Source organism: Rhineura floridana, chromosome 2 (assembly GCF_030035675.1).
Source record: "Rhineura floridana isolate rRhiFlo1 chromosome 2, rRhiFlo1.hap2, whole genome shotgun sequence".
Classification (NCBI taxonomy): Eukaryota; Metazoa; Chordata; class Lepidosauria; order Squamata; family Rhineuridae; genus Rhineura; species Rhineura floridana.
The window spans coordinates 84,628,619-84,649,100 of NC_084481.1; the positions used below are offsets into that span (position 1 = coordinate 84,628,619).

Below are 20,482 nucleotides of genomic sequence, written 5' to 3' on the forward strand. Positions count from 1 at the left end.
AAATAGGACTGCTCAGTCGTGGATACAGCTGCCGAACTACTCAACTGCCTCGGTCCTTGAGCCAGGACAACTGAGTCTGTATCCACCGCCCATGTACCTGTCCATGACTAGGGGCTTCTGGATTTCACAGTCCTGCCCCCATTGCCATTCACCGATCACCATGGGACTTTTGGTTTGGTTGGAAGACACCTCTGCGTGAATTTGTTTTATGTGGGGAGATCAGTGCACGACGATCAAGACACAATCTTGACAGAAAAAGGCTTTGATCCAATGGCATGGATACCATGACAATTGGAAGTCTTTTATCTGCTGCAGCATTCATCCGCCTTTACAGCCGTTGTAACATATACATTGTTATCCTCCGCTTGTTCTGCCGTTGAGGACTTTCCTGGATTGTTCTTTGTCTGGTTCCTCTCCCTTGACCTTACCGCCATGAGTGACCCTGCTGGGAGTACATGACTCCCGACGGCATCACTCACAGGGTTCACTGGAACATGCAAGCCCACTCCCACTGCCATCAATGTCTGCATCTTGTGATTAACTTATGACATATTGAAATGTGTAGAGTTGTAATTAGGTGATCGTAATTAGATTATCAGGCTCTATAGTTTTGCAAGCTTTATAAACTGTCTTGCCAAACACAGATCCAGCCCTACCACATTGCCTTTGGGGTAAGCAGATTGGAGGGTGGATGCAGGGCAGTGGGCAGCAGCACAACCACTGTTTGTTTACTATAAGGATTGATACCATGGCTTTCAGTTAAATTCTCAGCCTTAGGGGAAGGATTGGCTAAGGCAAAGTAATTCAGAATATAATACCTGGTAGAGCCCAAGTTAGGCATTGACCAGTGCTCTTTGAGCTTGTTATCTTTCCTACATCATGCAGTTTATTATTTCATTACTGGTCTTTATCATAGACAACCTGTTAAGTCACTGGCTGATGGGGTGGGAAGCAGTTTTAACTGACTGGCAAATAGGTACCAGGGGGTTTGTGTTCTTCATAGCAAACAATTCAGGTAAGAACATGCACAATACTGGCATCCAAGCCGCACTCACAGATTGATCAAGGTGGGCAGAATAAGGAACTCAGCATTTGCTGCCACAGCAGCCTTCATCCCTGGTTCCTACCCCCCCGCAACACACACAGAGTGCAACTTCAGAGGATCTCTACCTATGCAACACCATAGTATTAGGAAGTTATAAGCAACGTAATATATGACACACACCCTTGTCCTTCTGCACTGGAGACACAAGCAACTATTTAAGTCAGACTACACCTCTAAATGAAAAATACCTAACACTTAAAATTCTGTTGTACTTCTCTTGTTCTTGTACATTTATTGAAACTCAATCAAATATATTTGATAAAAACACTTAAACATAATTTCATAAAAAAGGAACTGTTTAAATGGTAGTATCTGTCATATAATTATGGAATTAACAACACACTACTGGAATACCATGTTACCATCTAAAGACATAAATTACATGACAATCTCTTACAACAATGAAAGTATTTGCAACTTCAGATAAAAATGTTAAGATTAGTACTCACCAATTCTTTTCTGAGCTGAATAAAAAACTGTTTGCACTTAAAAGAAATTTTTACGATCTTCAACCTAAATGAAACAAAAATCAGAATGCTGTAATATTCCCCTAAAATGCATGTAAAAAGTATCTGCCAAAACACTTATATTTGGTGTCCAATAGTTCTATGCTGAATGTGTAAAAAAAAGGCTGTTGGTACACCTAAAGTCTGTTGGTCCATTACTGTAGCACAAACTGCCTGAACAGGCTACGGTCTGAAGGCACATAAGGCCAGCTCCCTGTGCTAAAGCAGGGTCAGATCTGGTCAGTGACTGGATGGGAGACCACCTGGGAACCATATGTAAGCCGCCTTGGGTTTCAATCATGAAAAGAAAGGCGGGGTATAAATGTAATAAATAAATAAATAAATAATAAATAAACATAAGACAGTCAATTACTTCAGTAAAACACAGACATGGCACAGAGGGCCATGTGCAAAATTCCATGCTCACTTTGGGGCTTTTCCAGCCCTCCTTCCCACCTTTATACCCAACCAAAAGCCACTCCTGAGTCAGAAGACCATATGCAACAGTGTGAAATGTGACTTGAAAGGATACAGCTGAGGTGAGGGAACATCAGCAACCTCTTCCATATATAGCAAAACTTTTTGCTTGCAAGTGAGGGTCTTTGGATTCCACCCATAATGTGTGTTTCATACAATGCATAGCCTGACAACACCCACCTTTAAACGCTTCAATACATATGTTTTTGAAAACAATTTAAAAAAATAAATATCTAGCACTACCAGAACAAGTCACTCTTTTCTTACATCTCAATGTGATCTCATAATAATTAACTTTCAGTTAGTCCTTAATATTGCATGGTATTTAACTTCATTTTCTGTCTTCAACTTTAAACTCTCTTAAATAATCTACTCCTTTTGTTTATGCATGCATATTTTCAAGGTTTTAATTAAACAATTGTAAAGACTAATTAAGAATACGTGCACAACCTCCAGAAGTCAGAAATTTAAATCTCCTAGCCAACGTTCCTTCAAAGGTCATTAATTCAGGATCATTTCATCTCCTACGAAACACACATACATGCTGAACTAAGATAATGACCCAAGATGTGGAGCATGGGAAGCACAACATAGCATGTAACTTAAGAACCAATCTAACTACCAGCCATTAGTTTTTAAAATTTGACCTGTTCTGCAAAGCAATTTTTTAAAGCTGCCTGGGGATGCTTTTAGCACAGTTCCCGCACACGATGCACTTTTGTATTGGAAAAAGCATATAATTATAGTGTAAATCAGAGTTACAATTATTGCATAAATCATTAGAATGCAGTGGAAACAGGCTGTGTTTGCATGCAATGCTAAACCATGGTACAGCATGATGTGCATTAACTGGAATAAGCCTGAGTGAAGACTCTCAAAACAAGCCAATTTCTAACGAGGGGTTATGGAAGCTGGCTTGCTCTAATAACCAGAGTTTATATAGGATGCTTTGCTTTGTACTGTATTCTGTAAAGGCATTCTCCCAGTCACATGGGACGATAGATGACATGTTAGCACATGAGGCTTCACTTGGGTTCCTTCCTGGTTATAGATGTAGCACTAACCCATAGTTTAATGTTACATACTACCTAGGCCACAGAACATGAAGGAGGCGAGGAAAGTCTGTGTGTGGCACACAATTTATCTGTTCATGGGTTATTTCCTTCATACAAGTATGTTGAACATAGGAAACACTTCAGAGAATTAAAGAAAAACAAACATTTATTTCCTAGTGCAGCTCACTGCTGTTCCCAGGCAAAATGTCACAATGACCCATGGGGGACAGAAAGAGGGGGAAAGGGTTATTTCTGCTCATGACAAAGTCCCCCAAAACAGCCACCAGAAAGGCAAAACTTTCAAAAAGTTATATTCCTTTAACATTAATGCCCCCAACATGACAGCTACAATTGATGAAGTGATTGAAGAAGCGTGAAGTCCACACTTAGTGATCTGGCTTGGACCTCCCTGGGCTCCTTCTGGGAGGAAAGGTGGGATATAATTTAATAAATAAATAAAATAAAGCCTAGTCCTGGTGCTGGCCAATGGAAAAAAAAATCACATTTTCATATAATAACATTTACAAATCAGCAAGGGATCTTGAAACATAATAACCGTAGGTTATTCCATAAATACTTATGAGAAAATGCTACAAAACTGGCACCTGGCTGCCTTTGATCAGCCTGAAGCTGACTGTAGGCATCCAAAAGTGTTATAGTAATAATTTTTCTCCTGCTGCACACCATTTGCACAAGGTAAGATCATATACAAGGATCCTTGAGTAGCACAATGCAACTTCTGTAATGGGTACAAGGACCTGATAAAAAACCGTCAGTCCTGAAACTGTAATGTTGCTATATGACAAGTGGCACTATTCACGTGCAGCTAGGAGAGTTGTCTGTGGGCAACATGAGAATTAAAGGTGATTGTCACTACTCTCACATTTCTTTTAACATGTTTATTGTGCTGCTGGGTGTTAACACACAAGGATAAAGATACTGGGGAGTATGGCTGGTGCAAGTGGTGCAAATGTAATCAGGTGGGCATTATACAGAATCAAGTTCTCCATAGAATCAAGTTTTAAGTATTAGACATTCCTTATTTTAAGCAAGTTTGCTAGGTATATTATTATGACAGCACATATCAAATGACTATTGTGAACAAGAGTTGCTCTAACTTCATGTGTGGCTAGGAAGACAAACGGATCAGATAGCCTCACACCTATCCAAATACTGACTCCTTTGTAAGATTGTATCAGTTCCTGGGGACATCAGATAAAATAAGTAGGCTAAACCCAATCCACCCTGAAGGAAAGTTATAACCTCCCAAGGAGAAACTATATTGCCACACTGCTCTGTGCATAACAAAGAAGTGAAAATATTTAGTACCATTTGTTTCAATCAATTAAAATGACTCTGAATTTTATATGGCACACACAGAGTTTCGCTCTTAAGAACCAAGAATAAAGAAATATAGTACCATAGAAGTGTTCAATGGCAGTAACATTTTAAATGAGTAAAATACAGTGCTAAAATAGGAATAGCAGCTTCCTATTAAAACAACTAACTTTGCAGCTGCAAGACTCCAAAAGGGTGGGAATCCTTAAATAAGGTGGGAATTCATAGTATACAAACTTGAAGGTTCTTATGCATGGGTTCTCACAAGCAGCACTGAAGATGCTTCTGAGATCTTATCTACAGGGCTGGGGGCAACGTTTGCACGTCCTTGGGGGAGTGGGATGCAAGAATCATAAAGCCATCTCCACTACTGTTTCCAAGCCATGCAAAATCTAATTAGAGAAATTCAGATATACCTCTACAGCAGTTCCCATGATTATATGGGACCTTAAAATCAGGAAACGTCTATTAGTGATCCCTAATCAATTCTGTTAATTGTTCAATAAACTTCAGTTGGTTGAACTTATGGTCAGGGTGGGGAAAACATAACAGGAACATTTATTATATCAACCAAAAGTTCCCTAGACACCTGCTTTAATGACATACAACTGCAATATATAATGAGAATTGCATCCATGTGATGTGCCCTAACTATTCATAAATTCATAAATCATATTGATTCAGATACAATGATAAACAATATTTTACCATGACCTACAAATTGTTTTTATTTTTAAATTGCTCAGAGAAGTTTCATGGAAAGTGATTCAAAAATAAAATAAATTCTAAGCTGAGGTAGTCAGAGTGAACACTGAATTCCCAGTTAATTAATTCAAAACACATTCTTCTTTCTGGATCTGCTCATCATTTGCTTTAGCTTCACCCACTGCCAGCATGCAGCCCCAATAGTAAAATATGACTCTTGACAGAAAAAAAAAGTTGTCTGCCTCTAACCTAGATGCTGCTGTCTCTACTTCCTTTCAAAACTTTCCCAAAATTCAGCTTTTCTGTGAACTTTTGGCTCAACCTCAGGCCTCAAATGAAAATAAGCTTAAGTATATGCAACTGCTCTGATTGCATAGGACTTATTCCATATCAAATTCCAGATTGTAAGCTCCTTGGGCCCAGGAATATGTTTTTTTGTTAGCCATGTTATAAAAATAACGCATCAGAGGTTCTAAACAAGCAAAGTTCAAGATAGACCACACCCCATTAAAATGATTACATAAACAAAACATCTGCAAGCCCCATGTCTTAAACAGGATTGCATGCATGGGTGTAACTGGAACTTGGTATGCTAATGATTACTTTGAACTTCAGACAAGCACTTTCCAGTTTTTGTTGGTTCATGGACAACATTGAGCAAGGAAGCTTCTAAAGGGAATACATGATCGTTTTTTCCTGTCTAGGCAAAAAAATAAGTTTGTGACATGCAAGAAAGTATCAGAAAGTTAGATGGATCACTGTAGATCACATATAAGAAATTCTCAGTATAAGATCCCCTCTTTGCAGTCATGCATCTTAGCTAATTCTTTAGCCATCTCTCTCTTTTCCATAGATGGTGGGAAACCTGTTTGAGCCGGGGGCCATATTCCTTTGCAATTTTCCGGGGGGCATATACTAATAACAGACAGGGACCAGAGGCCAAAATAAATAAATAAATAAAATCTGTGGAGCAAGATATATGATTCTTGCATTTGCACAGTAGGCTACACTCCAGCCAGTAATGTGATCCTTGATTTAAAACAGGGATGGGGAACCCCTGGCCTAGAGACCAAATTAGGCTTGCCATGCCTCCCCAATTGACCATGAGGCTGTTTCAACCAAGCCATACCTACCTGCCCTATACCTGGCATCTTATATGATGTCTGATGAGGGGCAAGTAAAGGCAGAGTTTGGGTGAAAGAGGTTTTCAGGTACTGCCAAACATCGGTGTTTGAAGAGTGCTTTGCATAGCTCTTCAGAAGTGTCAAGTACAAGACTTGCAAAGCCCCCTGCAAAGCACTTTCCAAACTTCTGAAAACTCTTGGGCACTTGGGACGCACTGCACAAGGGGCTTTGTAAGCTTCCTTTGGGCAGAAAAAGATGCACCATTTGTAAATGGACCATTTTTTTCTTCCCAAAAGAAGCCGTTTACATTCAAAGCATTTCCCCCAGCACTTTGAATACAAACTATTTTCTCTGCAGAAGGGATAATGCTCCTGTTCCCCCTCTGCAGAGACTTCGAAGGGGCTGATTGTTGGTTAAAGGGTGTGTCTTTCAAGGCCTAATCCCAGTGTCAATCAGCTGAAAAAAGGCTGGGTTACAACAACCTCCTTTGAACTTTGACAGGTGTCAATCACCTTACATATTTGTGACTGGCCCACAGTATGGGGTAGGGAAAGGGAAAAGATCTGGCCTCAAGCATTTATAGGATCCCAATTTTTTTTTTCTGCACAGTGATTAAGAGTCTGCTGTTTTACCCTATTTTTATGGAACTTTATCTTATATCTGTGTGAAGGATAGCTTCGGGGAGGAAGGTTGGGATATTATTTAATAAATAAAAGATGGTATATAATTTTTTTAATAAATAGATAAAATACTTTTAGATCCACCTCAGCAGCCATTCTCTGGGCTTCCTAACCATCTCAGGTGATTGTTTCAGACATTAGGTGATTCCTGGAGAGTGGGCTGCTAACTTCCACCATTCAGAAGTGGCCTTCTGGGGGAGGCAGGGGCTGCAGCAGGAAAGCCCTTTACATGAGCAGAATCCTGCCCATAGCTCTTTGGAGCCAAATGTTTAATATTGTCTTTTTATTGTTATCCCTACATACTGATCTGAACTTCACAAAAATCAACTGAGGAATATGTTTAATAAGTACCTTTCTATAATGGATTGTGTTGATCTAGTAAGGTGTCCCATCACAGTAATGAATCGTAACTCCAGGAATGTAATCAAAGTTAGTCCAATATGTTCTACTTGAATAAAAATTAAGTACAGTAGGGCCCCGCTTACTGGCGCTTCGCATTCTGGCATTCTGCTAATGCGGCGGCTTTCAATTAGGGGAAATTCCCCGTTTTAAAGCCGTTTTTGAGCTTTTGCGTCATTTTCACGTCACTTTCGTGCGCCACGCCCCATTATACTCAATGGGTTCCGCTTTACGGCAATTTCCGCTTTATGGCGGCAGTCCGGAACGGAACCTGCCGTATAAGTGGGGCCTGCCTATATAATAAATCCTACAGCAAAAGCAGTATTATGTTGTACATTACAATCATGTGACACATTTTCAATAGGTAATTTTCACACAAGGTACACCAATGGAAATATAAAAAGGTACATTTTAAAATGACTAATTTAGAGCCACTGTACACTTAATTTATGATGAAGCTATTCAATTTAAAGAAAGTGTGTGGCAAACAAACAGGTTTCCTTAAACACATCCTTACCATGGAAAGATGTTAATTCGTACCCTGTTCTTATAAATTAGTATGCCTCCTGACATTACTCCAATCATAATTTCATTGTTACTTTGATCCTATAAAAAAGAACAGAAAAAAGAGATGAATACTTCTGTTCTCTCACTTGTGTCGCCATCATGCAAATCTTATTGCCAGTAAACATGAAGTTCTAGTATCTATAGGAAGTTTGCAGTGAAGAAACTTTGTTGCCTCAGTCATCACATCCTGTCACATCACATTGCTTCTCCCTACAACTTCATCCTTCTGCCAATGTCCCTAAGGCCCTCCCACAATTCCTTCTCAGTACAGAAAGAAAGTGCCATTCAAAAGTGGACACTTAAGTGTAGCAGCCACCCATTTGAAGATTTCTCTTCGTATTTGTGGACCCTTATCTGAGTACCCTGACATCAGTGACCTTGTGCAACAAAGCAACTTAAAGTGAGACACACTAAGGAATGTGTTTGAAAGCATTACTGAAATTGTTGTCATGCTTGCCTGATGTTCACCTATTCTTCTCATTGTACATAGAAGAGATTCATGGTAACTCCTGATTTGGAAGTTATTTAAACATGGGTTCTTCCTGATGTTGGGACACTGAAGCTGCATCCTCCAGCAGGTTCAATGCCTATTTAGTTCATTAATCAGCACATGTGATTAATTTATAAGTCTATTGATTAAATGTGTACATTTAAAGCAATTTTTCCATTATCTTTAAAATATAACATTGAACAAGAACACTTGGTATTCTATACCTCTCCAGGATCAGATGTGCTTTATGTTTCTGTCATCCTCTGTTGTTTCTGCTCAACAACTGGTATTCAGAGATATGCCATTCTCCAAAGGCTCTGGGTTGTATCCAACAAAATTATGTTCAGAGGAGACCCCTACATTAGTCATGCCCACTGATTTCAATGGGTTTATTCCAAATAGTAACATTGGATAAAACCCTCTCTTCCTATCGTTGCTAAGAATTGCCTTGTTGGAACAGACCAAGGGTTATATTAGGTGTGAAGAACCTTTGGCCCTCCAGATGTTGCTGAACTACAACTCCCACCATCCCTGGCAATTAGTCATACTTTTTGGGGCTGGCGGGAGCTTTAGAAAGCAATAGCTGGAGGGCCAAAGGTTCCCCACACCTGGTTTTTATAGTATAGTATCCGGTTCCTAACGGTAGGCAGTCACTGCTTACAGTACGCCCACAGGCATCCATCACCCAGCAACTGGCCTTTAGCTGCTGTTCTCCACCTGAGTAAATTTATTGATTGGATGGAATTTGTGGGGGAGTGGTGAGAAAGACATATAATATGACAATGAAGAAGCAGAGCTGCAGCTGCCACAATCAGGGCTGCCGAGTGGGCAAGAGTCCTTCACCTCCACCTTCCCAGGACAATAGATGCTCAGCAGATAAACTGTCTTGCCCCCATCAGGTGGGCTGAATAGGATGTGATGTGCCGGTATTGGATCATGCACTAAGTTGAGCACCCAACAATGCTGAAAGTGTGAAGAACCAGAGGAAGTTCACACAGGAGGTTCAATTAATAAAATGCAAGAGAAAGAAGGGTTGAGCCAAATGATATATGGAGCCTGAAAAACTGAGAAGGGAGTAATGGGCTCAATTAATTTGGACCATAATTCTGATTAAGGGAGAGTATTTTAATCAATTGATGGAATCACAATTAGAAACCTTTGGATTGTCAACCTCAGTTTCCTGCTTGAAAAAAGGGGATAAACATTCTATAGTACCTTCTATAGTACCTATAGTACCAAGGTTAAATAACCCTGAAAAGTAAAATTACTTCTTTAAGACAAAATGCATATTGAAAAATTCTACTGTATTTTGGGAAGATAAAAATGTCAAGTTTTATTGAATCAGATTCTAAATGCAGCAGAGAACAAAAATCTGAATTAAGATTTTGATCCAATAATTTGACTGCAGACTAAACTCAATAGTTTAACACTGACATGAGATTAAATGTGTAGAAAATCTCTTTCATCCCATGCAATATTTAAATTCCATGACATGTAAATCTCCGTGAGGGTAATTTATCCTGAAAGATGATTTAAAAAATCCATCTAGCCGGACAGGCAAATCTACACCTTCAAACAGTTTGGCCATGAAATCACAACTAGCTTCATATAGGTGTTTCTCTTGTCCTAGTTTCAGCACAGAAACAGCCTAGGTGGCCCTCACTGATGACCTTTATCAGGAGAAAGACAGAGGCAATGCAACCCTGATGGTTCTCCTTGATCTTTAAGCAGCTTTTGACACCACTGACCATGGTGTACTTCTGGCGCAGCTAAAGGAGGGAGAGTTAGGGGTACTGGAATGCAGTGGTTCTGCTCCTATCTGCAGGGCTGCTACCAGAAAATAGTACTAGGAGACTGTTGCTTAGCACCATGGTTTTTGGGCTATAGGGTCCCACAAGGGTCCACTCTGTTTCCTATGCTATTTACCATGTATATGAAACCATCTGGAGCTGTCATCAAGGGATTTGGAGCATGGCGTCATCAGTTTTTCTTTTTAATTGTTTTGTCTATGTTTGCCACCCTGGGCTCCTTGGGGAGGAAGGGCAGGATATGAATATAAATTCAATAAATTATAACAACAAATAATATATATGGAGTTTTCATGATGCTACCCCATGAATTCAAAGCTACTCCATGAATATCAGATAAAAGCTTTCCTCCTGCTTATAACTATATGGTGCAACCTGAAATGCACAATTCATACAAAGATATTTGAACATTTATTTTTAAAACAGACAAGTAGCATTTTGAAATCAAAACAGCACAATCCTGTACATGTCTACTAAGCAGTAAGCCCTATTGAGTTCAATAGGACGCACAAACAGATACATGGATACAGGACTGCAGACCAAGACTTTATTATTTTGTACGTCGCCCAGAGTAGCTGGACAGCCAGCCAGATGGGAGACTAATAAATTTAATAAATAAATAAAGTGCTTAAAGATTTTAGATCCTGTTTGTGATTAAGTACTTTATTAAATGAAGAACCTGTTTTTAAAGTGACATTTTAGGAATCAGATTGGTTTTAATTTTGCTGATTACTACAATACCTTTTTAAAACAAATTGCTAATTCGATGTAATAAATTGCTAAATAAATATACAAGAGGTTTATAGATATCATAAGACTATGCTATGATTTTTTTGTATGATTAGTACTCATCTGTTCAAACTTACCCTTGCATAGTGCAATTCAACCCCATAGAATTCTAAGGTTCGGGCTGTACTGAGATAACTAAATTCTGCTTGAGCAGGAGACAGACCTCTATAATGATAAAAATAGACAGAACATAAAATAGTTCAAAATACATTTTAAAAAATCTGAACCCTTATCTAAAAACATTTTCTCGGGAGCTCACAGAAGTAGCACATCAGGTTAAGGAAGACTTCTTGGCTGGTTTTTTCTTGCTGGGAAAGAGCAGCCCCACTATCTCTCCAGGAATATAATTTTAGTATGCAAAATACAAGAAATATGATTGTAAAAGCATGTTTTCAGATGCCTATACATTGAAAGCATGCACTTCATGTAAGCATAATACCTAAACAGTATTAGTGCTCTTTCACAACTAGTTATCTCTGAGGCAGTTACCTGTAGATCATAAATTAATTTGGGCTCTAATCTAAGGAGCTACTTTTGATTTGCAAACACACCAAACAGTTCAGGGTAAATGGAAGTAGTCACACAGTTCTTTGGACTGCAACCCTATTTTCTTTTAATACTTACATATGTTGCTGATGTAGTTTGGATACTTCTTTTTCAAAGTCTTGAGGCTGGCCAGGGATGAAAGAATAGTCTGAGAGGTAGCCTGGGAGGTTCTCTGAAAGGCTGTAGTCTCCCAGTTCAGCTGAAAGTGAAGGGAAACTGTTTAGCAACAGTCCTATTTCAACCCCTTGCAATCCATGAAAAAAGGTACATAAAAATAACATTTATTCACCAATATTTCTACAAATGAAATAACTTCAATCTAAAACTGTACAAAAGTATCTAATGTTGTTTGCATGAACTTTAAGTACTCTGGGTTGTATCCAATGCTAGTTCATAAACATTACTAACTTAGGCTCATTAATTTCAATGGGTCTACTCTTGGTAGAACTTAGCTGGATATATAACCTTCTGGTATTAAGATCTGAGACTTAAGTTTCTTATAGCATATATAATGTAATTCTTTAACAATAATGTTTTTATTGTTGTGATTTATGTCTGAATGAGGCATCTTATTTTTGTACTGTTGATATATTTTTATGTGATGTAACACATTTCCTACAAAAAATATTATGTTTGGTAAGGTAACATAGCAGTACTCCAGATTTCTTGGGTTCTTTCCCCAAAAATCCCTACTAAATTGTGGAAAGTTGCCACTTCAGTGGTTGTAGAGAGGTATTTGGGGCAGTCAAGGATCTCAAATAAGAAATATTCTCACCAACTGTTCAGAAGTAAAAACATGCACCACTTCTTTAAAGAAAAGGGTCAAAGAGGCCTAACCCAGAAATCCCATGGTCCTTAGGAGAACATCCCAGAGAATCTAAGAAGTGCTGGATCTCACTCTTCGACAGCAGAAAGAGAGGGGAGGAGGTCTAACATCAGATGCCTCTTCCCTGCCACCACAGCAACTTCCTCAGCCGTTACCCTACCAACACTGGAGCTCCAACATCGGTAGGGCCAAAAGGAAGCATCCCACCATGCCACCATTTCAGGAAGGAAATGATACCACTCCTGGAAATGGTATAGTTAATTTAACTTTCATTGTTCTCAATGGAAGGGAAATTGTTAAAGCAAAAAAAGAGACAGACACAGCACAAGAGCACTGTTTTGCTCTTACTTCCATCCTGCCAGTGTGAGTCCAGCAATGTGCTACATGTGGCAGTTCAACCAGCTTCTGTTCTAACTTCTTTCTTCAGGATTGTAGCTTTAGAGGTTGTTAAATTGCCAGCTTAGCAAGAACAGTTTACAAAACATGTCATTTTGACAGAGATAGTCTAATATCTCAGAGTGAAATTATTCAAATGACATACATTTATCTTAACTTTATTTCAAGACACTCCAGCATATTACTACAAATTTAGGAAATTGAAAATCCACTCCATCTTTACATTAACAGTCCCACATACTTTGATGACTGATATTTTGACAAACTCTACCAATGTATCTATCTTGCCATATATTTTAAATATTACATCTTAGCTTTGAAGAACTATTTCGCACTTTTAATGTACATTTCAGTGGTCATATTATGGTTGTGATCCTATGCCTACTTAGCTGGGAATAAGCCTCAATTGTGCTTACTTCTAAGTAGGTGTGTATAAGACTGCACAGTAAACAGATAAAAGCAGTTTTTTTAAAATTTATCTACTTTACCCAATACAGTCTATTCAAATATTGTTCCTGAAGCGTTTGTGTTTAACACAAAATAATAATATCAGAAAAATTAAAAACAGAATTAAAAATATATATTTTTTAGTATATTAAATATTGTACTTACACTGAACAGCATAGGAAGCCAAGAGTGCAGCAGTATTATAAGGGCAGGGCAATCTATAAAGAAAAAAGCCAACACAATTCACTACAGTAAAATTTACAGCCAATTGGTTTTACCAGTTTATTTAAGTTACACAAGAAAATACAACTGAACATGAAATAGACAGATTCAGTTTTTAAAGCAGGCAATAATGTAATGGCACCCCTAAAAAAAACCCCAACATCTATCATCTTTACATATTTGCTTTAAAAAGGAAATCATGATTGTAGATTAGTATCCAAAAGGGGTTTAACCATTTGGAGACCAACCTACAGGTATGTGATCACAGCAGCTTGCATAAATGGCTGACACCATCAGCTTTGACTGCAGTGGTCACCTATTTAAGACAGATGAGGCAGATTCAACACTTTGTTTAGCATGTATAGTTTCTGATTCACTAATAAAAAATTGAACATAAGCCCTGGCACTGCAACACTATCTATATCCTGTTTTGTTGTATGTTTTATTATAGGTTTTCCAATTACCATGGGATGCATGCAGGGAGTCAGCTGCCAGAGTCATATTGCCAACACTTAAATGAGGCATTAGATCACATGTTTATGTAATGCTCTCCATCCCCACTTTGAATTACTTTATATTTATATAACTGTCCACAAAAGTACCCAAGCCTTCATGGCAAATAAATCTTACCTTCCAGTAAGAATGTCTTGTTTAATTTGCAAAAAATATTGATACCTTGAAGAAAGAGTAAACATAGTACAACAGGTTGACAAAGTTACTATGGTACTTTTAATTAACAAAATTAAGATCACCTTTTGACTTCAGCATCTGCATTTCACCATATGCCATTATTTCAGGCTAGCAAGACACAGAAATTACACTGACTTCAAAGTCATATAAACATAAACAATCCAATATTTTGTTACTATTGTAAAACATGTAGTTTACATTACAGCTTACATAATCAAGTCTAGTTCTGTTAATTACACTCATGTATGCTTGTATTTTACACACCAACTTAAATCAAATAGCAAATGCTGTTTTGTCTGATATTCTGAAAGGCAAGCTGATGTCATATGACATTTAAAAAAAATTGAAAATCTAAATTCTGATTGTTATTTTCTTGTGCCCACCCATTGCAACATTTGTTACAAATTCCATATTACAATTTCTAACCCATGTCAAAGGAACATGAGCAGCTGGTATATCTCCAATAATCTCATTCAAAGGTGCCTCCAACCAGACAGGCCTTGTGGGTGAGCATGGATCAATTCTGGGCCTTTTATGCCCTTTGTATCTCAGATATCTTACCTGAAGTGACCACCTGAAATTGGATTTCTAAATCAATCTATCTTTTAAAAATTTCCAGTCCCCAATGAAACCTGAAAGGCATGACTTTCCTTCCATGCAGCAAACATTCTGGCACAACACTGCAGTGTTTTTAGCTCATGTGCCTTTACAGACACTTGGTTCTATTTCCAAAGACAAGATGATCCTAGCACATCCTTCTCCATGCAAGCCAAGACTGACATATTTTAGATAAGTATTAAAAATATGTTTGTTCAGGCATTTACTTAATGTTTATGTTACAGTACTCAAAATTTTGTTTATTTTTACTGACATTTTCATTTTATTTGTATTCTATTCTTAGATTTTTATGGTTTTTACTTTGTAAACAGCTTAGGGGTGTATAATATACAGTCTAAAAATATTAAACAAATAAATATTGATCAAATCATGATGAAGACATCACATTTTGCAGGCAACTATGGAAGTCTTCAGAACTTTATCCAAACCAGACAATGCTCTCTAGTGCTGCTGACAACTCCCTAGGGCTCTTTTTGCCTCTGTTCACAGCTGTGGCATCCATCAGCCCCTTGTTCCCTCCCAAAGCTGGTTTGTCTTTCTCCCCCACTCCCGATGTTGCATACACTCAGTCCTAATCAGGCTGCTCTCTTCTTTTCTTCTCTCATCTGATACCATGGATGAGGGTGATTTGCTGTGTGTGCATGACAAATAGCAGGTAGTCAGAGAGAATATTCTCTGAGCCAAAGCCCACTCCAGGAACATTAAGTTAAGAAGCCCTACGCTAGCGCCCTCACTGATTCTTTCACAGGGCTTGGAAAAGGAACAATATACCTGCCCTTAATTTTTTTATGTATTTGCTTGAAGCAGAAAAAAGGGGAAAAGGAAATCTGCAAAGCAGTTTTTCCAACAGAGTAGGTGCCATGGTACCCATGAAGGCCTTCAGTGGCACCCCTGACAAGTGCGGATCTAAGCTTTTTTTTTTTTTTTTAAGTTTCATTAGAGTTCATTGTATAGTAACTTACAGAATGATGATATCCATCTCTACTCAGAAGTAGCTCTCTTTGTGTTTAATGGGGCTAACTACCAGGTAAATGTGTACAGGATGACAGTCTAGACTTTGGCTCAGAGCTGGCATTGGGGGAAAACAGACTGATGACTAGACATAGTGATAGGTTGGGTGAGGGCCAAGAGACTGAAGCCAAATCCCAACAAAATGGAGGCCGCATAGGCATGTATTTCCTGGATCTGGGAATTAGGTGACATACTTGTTCTGGATCGAGTTATACTCTGCCAAAATGTGTGTAGTTTTGAGCTGCTCATAGAGCCATGACCATCACTGGAGGCCCACATTGGTTAGCAGTGTCTTTTACCAGCTTTGACTGGAATTTTTCCTTTTGAATTCACAGGTACATATTACTAATTGACCATAAATATGTAGTGAATAGGCCATATCTATCCAAGATAGATGTCAGCATTAAAGCCACATAATCTGTTCTGAATCTCTTTATGTTATGGGTTCCTGCTGGGAGAAAGGGAGGGATCTAAATCAAATAAATAAATAAATAAATAATCAAATTTTAAAAGTGCCCCTAGCTAGTTCAGTGCCTGGTTTTGATTCAAGTTCATTTTGGGGGAAAATAATACTGCGGCTGCTAGGCACAAATTTGAACTTTTGAACATTTATGCCAAATATTTATCAACTCATTTTTTTCTTTAGACTGAATAAATACTGCTTCCCATATCAATATTATTATGTTACATGCCCACTTACAGATTTAATATAGGACTATTTAAGCATGTCTACACTCAAGAGTATAAGAGAAGATGAAGACTTCTTAGAACGCTGGAAAAACAATAGCAAAGAGAAGGACAGGAGGTGGAAGAACAGCAAGTTGAAGCAGAAGAGGAGAGTGTTGAGAAGAGGAACAATGAAGTGAAGTGTCACCCATGGAAAAGGGTGACAGTTAGGAGCAGAAGAGCTAGAAGACACCCTGCACCAGTGGAACTATGGAACTGCTTTCAGACAGCCTGCAGAGGAAGAATTACAGAAGACCCAATAGGACAGCGTGTGAGAGGCTGAAGGTCAGTCAAGCAGAGGAAATTAAACCACACCACACAACAAGAAGAGTTTTAGTAGTGAGAGACTCCCTGTTGCATGGGATTCAAACCCAAGCGTGCTGAGAAGACCCATGGACTTCCCAAGTATGCTGTCTCCCTGGAAGACGGATTAGAGATGTGCCAACATTCATAAAGCCCACTGAGATGTATCCCTTCTCATCCATGTGGGAATGAATGATACTGCAAGCAGAGTTATGAAGAAATCATGTTAGACTTTGAAGCTCTGGGAAGGAAACTCAAGGACTTTGGTGCCCAGATAGTTTTCTCACCTATTATTCCAGCACTTAGAAGAAGAATAGAAAGGGAAAGAAAAATACTCTGGGTGAATGACTAGCTATGAAGGTAGTGCCAATGTAAGAGATTTGGATTCTGGGGCCATGGGCTACATGTCCTGGAAAATGGATTGCTGGCAAGTGAAGGGTTGCACTTCACAAGGACTGGGAAGAATGTGTTTGGCCACAGCATGGAGAACTTCATCAGGAGGACTTTAAACTGAATCCTAAGGAGGAGGGAGACAAACTTGAGAGGTGATGATTGGTGAAGGCTGATGGACAGTAACAGGAACTGAGAGAACAGCTTTAGTGGGGCTCAATGATAGTCTTTATAAAAATGTAGGAAGGGAGCCATGCCATAAATCATGTGGTCTTTGGTGTTTGTATATTAATCCCAGAATATGGGCAACAAACAGGACGAATGTAAACTCTTAATACTGGAGGGTAAACAGGATCTGATAGGTATAACTGAAACTTGGTGGGTTGACTCCCATGATTGGAATACAGTAATTGAAGGATATAACTTGTTAAAAAAACCCCAGAAGGAATAGAAAGGGATATGGAATCATATTATATGTTAATATATATATATATATCCCTGCACAGAAATATAGTAGCCCCACTGAGTTTGGTAGTCCCACCAAGAATAATTAGATTAAAATAAATGGGTCAAGGAATAAAAGGAACATGGTGGTTGAAGTCTACTTCCGACCACCCAATCAAGGAGAAGACAAGGATGAAACCTTTGAAAAGCAAATTGCCAATGTTTCAAGGAGGAATGATGTAGTAGTATGGGGGACATCAATTACCCCGTTACCAGTTGGGAGACAAATTCTGCTGAACATAGGCCCTCCAAGAAATTCCTGACTAGTGTTGCTGATAACGTACTCTGACAGAAAATGGAGGAAGGAACTAGAGGATCAGCTATCCCTGACTTGATTCTAACCAATAGAGATGACTTGGTGGATGAAGTGGCAGTTATGCAAACTCTGGAAGAAAATGACCATGCTATACTTGAGTTCTTGATTTTGAAGGAAGCAAAAGCTGAGAGAAGCCATATGCATACCCTGGATTTCAGGAAAGTAGATTTTAACAAACTCAGAACAATGATAAATAAGGTTCCATGGCAAGTGACCCTAATAAGAAAAGGAGTCCAAATTGGGTGGGAGTTTCCAAAAAAGGGAAATTCTAAAGGCACAATTGCAAACAGTTCCAGATGTTGCTGCAAAAAAGGCAAATACTGTTTTACGCTGCATTAACAGAAGAACAGTTTCTAAATCATGTGAAGTATTAGTTCCCCTCTATTCAGCACTGATTGGGCCTCATCTTGAGTACTGCATCCAGTTCTGGACACCACACTTTAAGAAGGTTGCAAACAACATGGAAGTGGTTCAGAGGAGGGCAACAAGGACGATCTGGGGACTAGAAAGAAAGCCCTATGAGGAGAGACTGAAAGAACTGGAAGTGTTTAGCCCAGAGAAGACTGAGGGAAGATATGATAGTACTCTTCAAGTACTTGAAAGACTGTCACACAGAGGCGGCCCAGGATCTCTTCTTGATCATCCCAGAGTACAGGACATGGAATAATGGACTCAAGTTACAGGAAACCAGATTTCAACTAAACATCAGAAAAATGTCCTAAATGAGAGCAGTATGACAATGAAGTCAATTACCTAGGGAGGTGGTGGGCTCTCCAACACTGGAGACATTCAGGAGGCACCTGGGCAGCCACCTGTCAGGTATGCTTTGGACTTCTGCATTGAGCAGGGGGTTGGACTCAAAGGCCTTATAGGCCCCTTTCAACTCTACTGTTTAGTCAGGCTAAAATAATTTATCCCAATACCCATAACCTTATAACTGCAATGCAGACAAAAAGTATCACCTCACCTCAGAAGTAAAATAATGGAGGTTGCTAAATAAGTAACCAGCTTCTTTTGAGTCTGTGTATAGTTACACGAACACACTATATAACAAAGGAACAAACCAAACTGGCTATGTAACAAAATAACAAACCAAAGTGGTGGTTTAAAGAAACAAAATTAGTTGTAAGAAAGGTGGGAAAGTACCTGGAGAAGAAATGCTGCAACAGGAAACGTCAAACTTGTTACTCAACATTTCTGCATTTCAACTGACTCTGCACTGTTATCAAAAACCATTTTCCATTGGAAATAATTTATTAATAAACCATAAATTCCAATAAGTTTTTTACTCTGTCATGCTGAACGTAACAGTTTTCACACAGCAAATACCAAAAAAGCACTATGCTTTTCATGTGCAGAACATTGCCTTAGGATATGCTAGGCCCTGGGAATAATCTCATCATGAATCTTTTTTCATGCAGGATTTTAATGTAGAGATATACTAATCCTAAGAAAAACCACAAGAAGTTGAGAGCACCTCCTTCTCATTTTCATTTTCCAACCAAATGACAGGATTTAAATACTTTCATGAAAGTATATATGAATTTTAAAGCTGTGTAAAAACCTTTTGCCAAATCATCAGTAAACAAAATCATATTCAGTTTACCTAAGATTTTCAATTAGCTTAAAGTTTTCACCTTATAAACAGAGTATTAACTACTCTACTGAACAACAGAACCACTTAGTGTGGTATAATGTTTAGTGTGGCTGATATGAACTATAGTATAAAACATCTGGAGGGCACTAGGTAAATGAAGGCTGTCATAAGTGTATATGTAAAATTAGTCTTTCTGTGCCCCAATGTGAATGACTTTAAACTTGCTTACAATAAATCACATTTGTTACATTTAATACCCATTTTGGAGATATCATGTATTTCAGCCTAATCTACTTCACACACTTGTTATGAAGATAAAATAGGACAGAAGAAGAGATGATGTATGCCACTCTTTGGAGGAAGAGCAAAATTAAAAAGTTAAATAACAGGACAGGAATCAGACTCTGAATGTCAGTACTTATACTGTATAGCTGGGGAAACTGGTACAGACGTCACTGCAATTAAATTTATTTCTACAGAACAGGAGCTTAGGGTCAGGATATAGCATTTATTGGATTGATTCCAGAATTCCCATGGGCAGAATTCCATTCATGGAACACTCTAGTGATTTTCCCCATGCAGACCCATGAAAACTGCTCCAGCAGTTGACACTGCCTTGACACTGACTGTTCTTTCATATACACATCTATTTGCTGAGTAGCAACCAACCAGGGGTAACTAACGTGGTGCTCTCCAGATGCTGGTGACTACAACTCCATTAACCTCTGGCCATTGGCCATGCTGAATGGGGATGATGGGAATTCAACAACATATGGAGTGCACCACATTAGCTATTCCTGCAATAGACCGTGAGAATATAAATTATGACTGCACTGCATTTAAACT

General features: G+C 38.6%; 1 protein-coding gene across 5 annotated transcripts in view; it reads right to left on the reverse strand.

Moving 5' to 3' along the window:
• Nucleotides 1–20,482, reverse strand: part of PTPN4 (protein tyrosine phosphatase non-receptor type 4) — a 172,556-nt gene that overhangs the window by 86,316 nt on the left and 65,758 nt on the right. For 3 of the 5 annotated variants that reach the window (XM_061609187.1, XM_061609185.1, XM_061609186.1), the window contains exons 6-11: nucleotides 14,112–14,156; nucleotides 13,425–13,477; nucleotides 11,669–11,789; nucleotides 11,122–11,209; nucleotides 7,908–7,996; nucleotides 1,555–1,618 (exon numbers count right to left, since the gene is read on the reverse strand). In XM_061609187.1, coding sequence (XP_061465171.1) covers nucleotides 1,555–1,618; nucleotides 7,908–7,996; nucleotides 11,122–11,209; nucleotides 11,669–11,789; nucleotides 13,425–13,477; nucleotides 14,112–14,156 — 460 coding nt within the window. Of the gene's footprint in view, nucleotides 1–1,554; nucleotides 1,619–7,907; nucleotides 7,997–8,671; nucleotides 8,759–10,373; nucleotides 10,476–11,121; nucleotides 11,210–11,668; nucleotides 11,790–13,424; nucleotides 13,478–14,111; nucleotides 14,157–20,482 lie in introns of those variants that run through there. The other 2 variants (XM_061609188.1, XM_061609189.1) reach the window with 2 other exon arrangements.